The 9,758-nt window shown below is 34.1% G+C and overlaps 1 protein-coding gene across 1 annotated transcript; it reads left to right on the plus strand.

Moving 5' to 3' along the window:
* Window positions 1-2,199: 2,199 nt before the first annotated feature.
* On the plus strand, window positions 2,200-6,906 carry LOC110620934 (protein TOC75-3, chloroplastic). The gene is made up of 7 exons (XM_021764918.2): window positions 2,200-3,497; window positions 4,202-4,423; window positions 4,521-4,628; window positions 4,741-4,932; window positions 5,033-5,281; window positions 5,884-6,138; window positions 6,371-6,906. The coding sequence occupies exons 1-7, from the start codon at window positions 2,325-2,327 to the stop codon at window positions 6,608-6,610; spliced, it is 2,439 nt and encodes an 812-aa protein (XP_021620610.1). The 5' UTR covers window positions 2,200-2,324; the 3' UTR covers window positions 6,611-6,906.
* The last annotated feature ends 2,852 nt before the right edge of the window (window positions 6,907-9,758 follow it).

Genomic DNA, 9,758 nt, shown 5'->3' on the forward strand with positions numbered 1-9,758 from the left:
TCTAAACCGAACCGATTTTGATCTTCCTAGTGAGCAAATTAACAGAATTACCTATATCCACTAGCACCCGTCTTACCTCGTACGAGTTCATCAAGATCTTAACGACTAGGGGGTCGTTTTTTAAAGAACCCCTCGCCTTATCGATGGGACCAAATCTTATCTTTTATTTGGCTCATGGTTCTTGATGGACATATAAGACATCCCATACTTCACGTTTATTTTTTTCATTGCCCTTATCAAGTCCCGTGTAATGACATATACCACTCGGACCATCTCGAGAGACCAGAGAAGAGAGATCTTCTTTTGTTTTTCAAAAGATAAAGGAACAAGAGATCGATTTCAATCCAATGAACAAATAAAGTTCAAAGGAGTTTTCTAACAACGGAACCAAATGATATTATTGAGATTAAATTGATGGCGTAGTCAGAATGGGTCCAAGTTGCGATTGGTCTAAACCTACAAGAGAGATAACGTGAGGTGGTGACTAGTGTTCATGGCAACCACTCTGACACTCACGTCACTAACTAGATGAGTAAAGAAAGTGTAATGAAATGCTTAAAATTTTAGTATTTAAGAATAGCGTATCATATCTCTTTGTGGGATTTTACCTTTATAGGGTAAGATATAGAATAAATATGATATTTTTTGATAACCCAACGGTAATGCAGTCGTTTGCTTCCATTAGGCGGAAATCCCACAATTTCAAATGTAATGTAGATCATGTTAGACTATACCTAATAATGATAATTCATCATGTTGACGAGAGGGTAAGTCTTTTGACAAGGAATCGTGTGTTAAAATGACCTATCTTCTCTTTCTTGTACTAGTCTACATTTCAGGCTCACCTGATTATTGCTTCACGGACTTAATTGACTGTTCATAGCTCACTTTTTTATTGTTATTTATATTACATCAATAATATTTTAATTATTATAAGTATATTTTATTTAAGATATATATTACTTTTTATAATGGATACCTTTTTTATAGCATGTTATATAAATAAGATAATAATTAAAAGACGGTTTATTTTTAATGCGACAAGCTGAAAGGGTGTGGATATATATTAAAAAGCGAGCTTTAAAATTAAAATTTCATGTTTTAGGTTCCGTTTATTTAAAAAAATAATTTGTATTTAAAAATTATTTTTTATAAAAATATCTTATATAAAAAATATTTTTAATAAAATAATTTATTTTTTATTATTTAATTTTAATTTAAAAATAATTTTTTAATAAATTTGTATGTAAAAATTTTAATAATATATTCAAAATATAGAAAATATTTTTTTATTAAAAAAAGACATTTTTTAAAAATAATTTAATTTTTATAATTAAAAAAAATATTTTTTATTAACTAATTTTTTTGAATTCTCTAAATATCATAAAATATGAAAAATATTTTTTTAAAACAAATACTTTTCGTAAAATAAATATAGCCGTAATTTGATTTTCCATATTATGGATTTGATTAAGGATTTGGTTAATGGTAGGCTCGATTTCATTTAGATGGACAAACTATTTTACAAATATAATAAATTGAGGCACTTGCTTCATAATTTTTTTTTAAAGAAATTTTTTTTTGTACTTTTTATTGTTTGAGACATTTATAAAAATTAATCAATAAAAAATATTTTTTATTAAAAAATTAAATTATTTAATTTTTTTAAAATCATGAATTCATTTTTTATATTTTAAAAATTATATTAACATATATATATATATAAATTTATTAATATATTTTATTTTATAAATTAAAATTAAATAATAAAAAATGAGTTGTAAAAATATTTTGCATTAAAAATATTTTTTACAGAAAATATTTTAAATATAAATTATTTTTTTTACAAATAAATGAAAATTAAATAGCTAAATAACTTATTACAATAAAATGTAAATAATTTTAGATTAATTTATTCAAAATGTTAAGATTAAATTTAAAAGAATATTTATTAGATGTCTAATGAAATCTGTAAATATATAATCGAAGAACTAAATAGTTACATTATAAAATTGTAAAAGACTTTTTAACTGATTTTATAATTTATATAAATAAATCAATAAAGTTTTTACAAATTTAAAGACCTAACTCTCAGAATTGAAATTTTAAGATAACCTAATTGCAACTTTGGATATTTCGCCTAGCGGGAGAAGCCAAACCCAACCCAAGGGTTCACATCGGCTCAACCTGGGACTTGGTGCGCCAATAAACCTCAGTCCCAAACCAAACTCAGCCATTCTTCTCTTTTACCTGTCGACTGCCAAAACCCCATTCCTCACTCCTTCCTCATCCTCAATCATTATCCCACCATACTCCATAGAGCCATGTCCTCTTTCGCAGCAGCCACCAACGTAATAACCAACACTCCACTCTCCTCCTCTTCCTCCGTACGCTCCCGCCGCAATTCATGTGCTAGTGCCGCCGTTCCCTACCGTGTTTCATCCTTCAAACGCGATCTTCCATCCTCTTCATCGCTTCAAAACCCTAAACCCCGTAATTCCATACTTCAATCACTGTCTAAGCCTCTTGCTCTTGCTGGCGCTGGCGCTTCCGTCGCTACTCTCCTCCTGCGATTTACTCCCATTCTCAACGACGGACCTGGCAACTTTGGTGGTGATAATGGCGGAGATTGGTTCGGAGGAGGCGGTGGTGGAGGTGGGGGCGGAGATGGTTTTGGTGAGGGAGGGTTCTGGAAGCGACTGTTTTCTCCGGCGCCGGCAATTGCCGACGAGTCGCAGTCACAGGAATGGGATTCACATGGTCTTCCGGCTAATATTGTGGTTCAGCTAAGTAAACTGAGTGGCTTCAAGAAGTACAAAATTTCAGAAATCCTCTTCTTCGATCAGTGGCGAGGGGCTACCGGGGGCACTGAAGACTCTTTCTTTGAGATGGTCTCTCTACGACCTGGTGGAATTTACACCAAAGCACAGCTCCAGAAGGAGCTCGAAACGCTAGCCACTTGTGGAATGTTCGAGAAAGTAGAGATGGAAGGAAAAGCTAACCCGGATGGAACCCTAGGCATAACTATTTCATTTTCAGAAAGCACCTGGCAATCAGCTGATAAGTTCAGGTGCATAAATGTAGGATTAATGACGCAATCGAAACCCGTGGAAATGGATCCAGATATGACCGACAAAGAAATGCTAGAGTATTACAAGAATCAGGAGAAGGATTACAGGAGGAGGATAGAGAAGGCGAGGCCGTGCTTGTTACCACCGGCAGTGCACAGAGAGGTGCTTCAGATGTTGAGAGACCAGGGGAAGGTCAGCGCAAGGTTGTTGCAGAAGATTAGGGATAGAGTGCAGAAATGGTACCATGATGAAGGTTATGCGTGTGCTCAGGTTGTCAATTTTGGGAATTTGAATACCAAGGAGGTAGTCTGTGAGGTGGTGGAAGGGGATATTACGCAGTTGGTTATTCAGTTCCAAGATAAGCTTGGGAATGTTGTTGAAGGGAACACACAGCTTGCTGTTGTTAGGAGGGAATTGCCCAAACAGGTGAAATCAAAATGCATTTTTTACTGTTGCTTCTAGCGTATGCCTGATTAACAAGTGTAATATGATTGCTAGTATCTTTATGTGTTCTGACATGGGTTTAAGGTACATCTAGGCTTCAGTTTTATGTTAGTTCTGATTTGGTTGGAGGGTGGAATCAGCATAAGTTCCATGTTCAGCAAAAGCTGTAAGTACAACAAGATGACAATAAATGAGTAAAGCTAAGGTACATTCCAGCCACAGGAAACATAATGCTCATAACTTCCCTCTAGACCTAGCTGCTGTCTAAGCTCCATCTACAAATGGATAAGACTTTGGTTTTACTGTGTGCGAGTTTTTGCTGAGGATAAGTTCAATGCTATAAGATTTGGGCAATGATTAAGTGGGATATACTTTAACAATATAAGGCTCACGTCATTTAATCTATGGTGCATGTATGCATAAAGCCAAATAGTGAATGTGTGATTGGCTGTTTCTTCAAATGTTCAATATCACAATAATGGCATGTAATGTAAATGCATTGTTATTGTAGTTGATAGAGATCTAATAGTTAACATTTGTGTTTTGTCTCAAACTTGAAGGAGTTATTTGTTGTTAGTTTGTAGTTCTGCTCTGGCAACTCAATGGTTGTTAGTTCTTCATTTATATTGTCAGTTTCAAAAGCTTTATGGATTATTTAATATTGTATTTTAATTATTGACATGTAGCTTCGAAAAGGTCAAGTTTTTAACATTGAAGCTGGGAAACAAGCTCTCAGGAACATAAACTCATTGGCCTTATTTTCAAATATTGAAGTGAATCCAAGGCCTGATGAGAAGAATGAGGGAGGAATAATTGTTGAGATTAAACTTAAAGAACTAGAGCCAAAATCAGCTGAAGTTAGCACTGAGTGGAGTATTGTTCCAGGACGTGGAGGGCGTCCCACATTGGTATGAGTATCAAATTATGTATTTTGAATTTGTTTGCCAACCAATAGAGCTGTGGAGCTTCAATACCATAATTAAATGTATTATTGTTCCTGTTTAGGCCTCATTCCAGCCAGGTGGAACTGTTTCTTTTGAACATCGGAATATCAAAGGGCTGAATCGATCCATTCTTGGTTCCATAACCACCAGCAATTTCTTCTTGCCTCAGGTAATTTCTACTAATTTTATATGTTGTGGTCCCTTAGTGATGCTCAGGAATTATTTAATTTCCTTAATAATTTTTCATCTAAAAAAATTTCCATGTTTAATCTTATCACCAGGATGATCTTGCTTTTAAGCTTGAGTACGTTCATCCATATTTGGATGGTGTATATAATCCACGCAACCGTACTCTCCGTGCAAGCTGCTTCAACAGCCGGAAATTAAGTCCAGTTTTCACTGGTGGACCAGGAGTCGATGAAGTTCCTCCTATATGGGTTGATCGTGCTGGCCTCAAAGCCAACATTACAGAGGTGATTGCCTTTGCCTCTTCTTTGTCTATTGTTGTTTGAGAAGCCTTTTGATTTCTGTAAAGTATTTGCTTATGAATGCTTGTCACTACGTGTGGAACAGAATTTCACTCGTCAGAGTAAATTCACTTATGGAATTGTGATGGAAGAGATAACAACACGAGATGAAAGCAGTCATATCTCTGCCAATGGTCAAAGAGTGTTGCCAAGTGGTGGAATTAGTGCGGATGGGCCTCCAACAACCCTCAGTGGTACTGGCATTGACCGAATGACATTTCTACAAGCAAATATCACGCGTGATAACACCAAGTTCATAAATGGAGCTGTAGTTGGTGAGAGGAACGTGTTTCAGGTCAGCTCATACTCTGGAAGTAATAAGTTGGTTATGGAACTAGTTTTATGCTAATTAGTGAGGTTGAATGGTTGACTATATAACCTTCTGAGTTGCCCCTTGCTGTTGTTTCAGTTCTTGGCATTTTTTATTGATGCAGTGAGGTAAGTAAAAGGTTCAAGAATGCTTAGGCAATGAAGCATTTGCCTGTTACTTAAATTGTTCTCTTAAAAAGTCAATCATTTGTGAACCTTAATGTTCAGAATCAGGATCCAAATGCCTGATTATTGGGCTTTTTTTTCTGAAAGAAGTTTTCTAGGCTACAAGCATTGAAATTTTTGAGAGACAAGCTTTTCAATCTATGCTACTGCTGTATATATTTCCTGTGCTTCTTGAATGCATTGTTTTTCATATGTTTGATATTACCTATTCAAGTATTGATGTTGGACAAAAAATATGAATGTGCACTTGGTCTCAGCTGCTTTCTCCAAGTGTAGTGGATACATGTTCTTTGATGATTTCATGGTTATTCTCAGATTTGGATCAACAATTAGCTGTGAGTTTTCACTCTTGTACAAGAATATATTCTCTCAGCTTCCTCATATTTTATGTATGAATTGCAGGTGGACCAAGGCCTTGGAATTGGCAGCAAGTTTCCTTTCTTTAACCGTCACCAACTAACCATCACACGATTTATACAGTTGAAGAAAGTGGAGGAAGGTGCCGGTAAATCACCACCACCTGTACTAGTCCTGCATGGCCATTATGGCGGTTGTGTAGGAGATCTTCCAAGTTATGATGCCTTTACCCTTGGGGGACCTTATTCTGTGAGGGGCTATAACATGGGGGAATTGGGAGCTGCTAGAAACATCATTGAGGTAAGAATTACCGGAGACAAATTAGTGTCTGCTATTGTCTGCTATTGTCTTGCGTACTATTACTTTTTTGCAATTTTGGGAGAAAATAAAGGGGTGCTTGCAGGTAGATAGAGAAATCTTTATAAACCATTACAAGAATTACTCATTTATACATGGAAAGTATGCTGATTTCATCTCCATTATGCCAATTGCAGACAAACATTTGACTTTTGTTTAATAAATTTTGCTGCAGCTTGGAGCTGAAATACGGATACCTGTGAGAAATACGCACTTGTATGCATTTGCTGAGCATGGAAATGATCTGGGAACTTCTAAGGATGTGAAGGGGAACCCAACAGAGGTCTACAGGAGAGTGGGTCATGGTTCATCATATGGTGTTGGTGTCAAGCTGGGTTTGGTACGTGCAGAGTATGCTGTTGATCATAATACTGGTACTGGATCATTGTTCTTTCGTTTTGGGGAAAGATATTGAAAGACAGTCGGTTACATAGATGTGCTCGGTACATTTTGGCCATTAGGTTTTTGGAGAAACTACCGGAATCCTTGATCAACTGAAATTCCGTAGAACTAGATGTGTGTTTTAAGTAAAGCGGCCTTTTTCCAATAGGTTTTGGTGGTTACGTTTTTTCTTTAAATCTGGTCCTATAGAGATTGAAAATTGTGAGGAGATTATAACGTCTTGACTCTTCTTGAGCATGTTGATTTATATTTGGTTGTGCAAAACTGAATAAATTTGTATGGTCAAGTGAGTTAATTTTCTCCGTACTATTTTGAAGCTTCTCTTTCGTTTATTTAGTTGCTTTGATTTTGAAAGCTGCAGAACATTTATTTTCATACTTTTGAATATTTGCTTATCTGAAATGAGCATTTTAGGTCACTGTTGGCGTTCTTTGGTGTTGTAGGACCGTAATTTTCGGACATAGATATATATGAGTTAAAAATTGCGTTTCATTCAAGAAAAGGGCCTTAGTTTTGAACCCAACTTCTCTGGCCATGCCTTAACTGCCCGAGGCCTGAGCTGAAAACTAGTCTCAAGCGGCTAAAACCTGACATGACATATTCAGAGGGAACTTCAGTCGTGTGCACGTACGTTCTAATATCTCATGGCAAAATTATGTTGTCAAGGGGTTTTTTTGGGCCAATTTGAGTTGAAAAGAAAAAAATTTATCAATTTAAAGTTGAAAAAATATTGTGAATTTGGGATTCTGGCGGTCATAACCTGTTCCGGACGCTTTTTTTTTTAAATAAATAGACCATTATTTAATTTTTTTATTTTTTAATTATTAATATATTATAATAATATATTTATATTATGTTAATTTAATAATTTTATTTATATTACATTTTTATGATAATAAATTTTTATAATATTATTTATTATTTATTATTTATTATTATTATAATAAATATAATACAATATAAATAATAAATTTAATATATTATTTAATTATTTAAATAAATAATAAATATAATTATTTAGTATATTTTAATATAATATAAATATATTATTATAATAATATATTAATAATTAAAAAATAAAAAATAAATATAAGCAGCTTTAATTGCAATTAATAATATTCGCTGACACTTATAAATTTAATTTAATAATAAATATATTTAAATAAATTAAAAAAATTTTAAATTTTATTTTTTAATTTATTTTTAAAAAAATATAGGCAGATTATTCTAGTGGATATATTAAAAAAAAAAAAAAACGTGAGATCCTAATGCATTTATAAAGTGAGCTCGATGTAGGATTTAATCGTCACACGTGAAATCTCAAATTTATAAATATTTTCTTTCTAACTCTAAATTACTAAAATTTTTCCACTTAAATTGACAAAAAGCTCGCTGCCAAGCCACAACCATCTGCGGTTCTGCTGAGACCAGCGCTAATTTTAGTAACTGTAACACAGCCTCAAATTTTGTTTGAAATTGTCAATTTTGTCCAGCCGTAGTCCGCCAAGGTAAAAACAAAAATAAGGCTGAAATCACTTGACCAAAAGACCAAAGGAGTAATTTTAATTACTTTGACAAAAAAAGATGTACAAAAATTAAACAAGATCAATGAGATTAGTGACGCTCCACTCTGTAATATTAATTAGAATGAATTTTTAGAATGTAATTAAGGCTGCTGACTGCTTAAAAATTGTATATTTTGAACATTAATTTCTGATTATTTTTATAATGTGAAGTACTAAAGTTAGTCATTTATAATTCATAAAATTTAAAGTTATTGGGTAGGTGAATTTCACGTTTATAAGAATTTTATTGATTTTGTATTCACAGTTGACAATACCTAAGTGATGAAATCTCAGCTAGGCTAAATTTGACAAGTCTTTTTATTATGTTTGAGTCTTAAGCGAGGTTGCTATTGACCTAGTTAAAAGTAATGATTGAGCCACTGCTGGCCTGTTAGCGATGATGAACCGATGAAACTCCATCAAATAGTGTTCTCTTTGTGGGTGAGGAATGAGCCATATTGCAACTCGTGTTCATTACTCTAGTCAAAATTGAGATATACGTACAAATTCAGGAACACAAAACACGACTTTCATCCTACGTTTGAATCACATTTTTTTCTACTATCTCACGACTTGCTTGACCATATATTGGAAAAGCATAATACTGCTCCCAAAACTTTATACTACGCCACGAACATTTTTTAGCACCTCAGGGGAGTTGCCTGCTTCCAGAACTGTCCTAAGATGGTCAAACGATTGTATTACTCCAAACAACTATTTCTGGATATGTGTTATATGATGGTAAGGTAGTGTTTTGACCTTTTCTCTGACTTCCAAAGTCCATTATGAGATCAATGCCGGGCTGCATTCCCAATTCCTTCTTCAGCTTTGCAAGATTAGCTTTGATCTCATCAGGGTTATCTTTAATGCCGCTGCCCTTGCCATCTTCATTTTCAACACCTTCCATTCTCTTCATCACAGAAGCAGAAAATGAAATGTCCTTTTGAGGTCCATAATCATTTGATTCAACCTCCATATCTATTACGTTAAGCTCCTTTAGAAAATTCAACAAATGTTTTATGACTAATCCATGCGGCAGTGTGTGAGTAAATTGATAAGCTACCGATTACAAGTGCAGTCAGGCATACCGCTAATTCCTCCCACAGGCTCTTTTGTTTCTCTTGTGATGGAAGCACTGGCAGTGCTTCCCATTTTGAAATTCTTGTCGGAGATCTTTAAATTTTAAAGAAGTCCCCTGTGACATCAATATCAGACTCGGAGAACCATGAAGAACTAGGATGTAGTGATGTACTGGCAATGTGGAGAGAGAAAAAAACCGAGCAAGAATCACCTGCATCATAAAGCGGGTAAGTATAAGATACTCTTATAGTTGCATGCATGTGAATTAATTACTTCATAAGTTATAGAAAATTATTGGCCATATCCAATGCATATGCACTTTCTCTCTCAGTAAGCTGAGTTTATTTTTTGAAAAATTCAATTTCTCATAAACATTTGATGCAATAAATATATTTTAAAATCTTCCTACAGTTTTATTTGTAAAAGAAAAATACTCCCCAAGTAATGTGGCCTCGACATCGACAAACTTTAGATCGTTTAACGAGCAGTGTGTCTATGACTCCACAGACACTCCAA

Source organism: Manihot esculenta, chromosome 1 (genome assembly GCF_001659605.2).
Source record: "Manihot esculenta cultivar AM560-2 chromosome 1, M.esculenta_v8, whole genome shotgun sequence".
NCBI classification, from domain to species: Eukaryota; Viridiplantae; Streptophyta; class Magnoliopsida; order Malpighiales; family Euphorbiaceae; genus Manihot; species Manihot esculenta.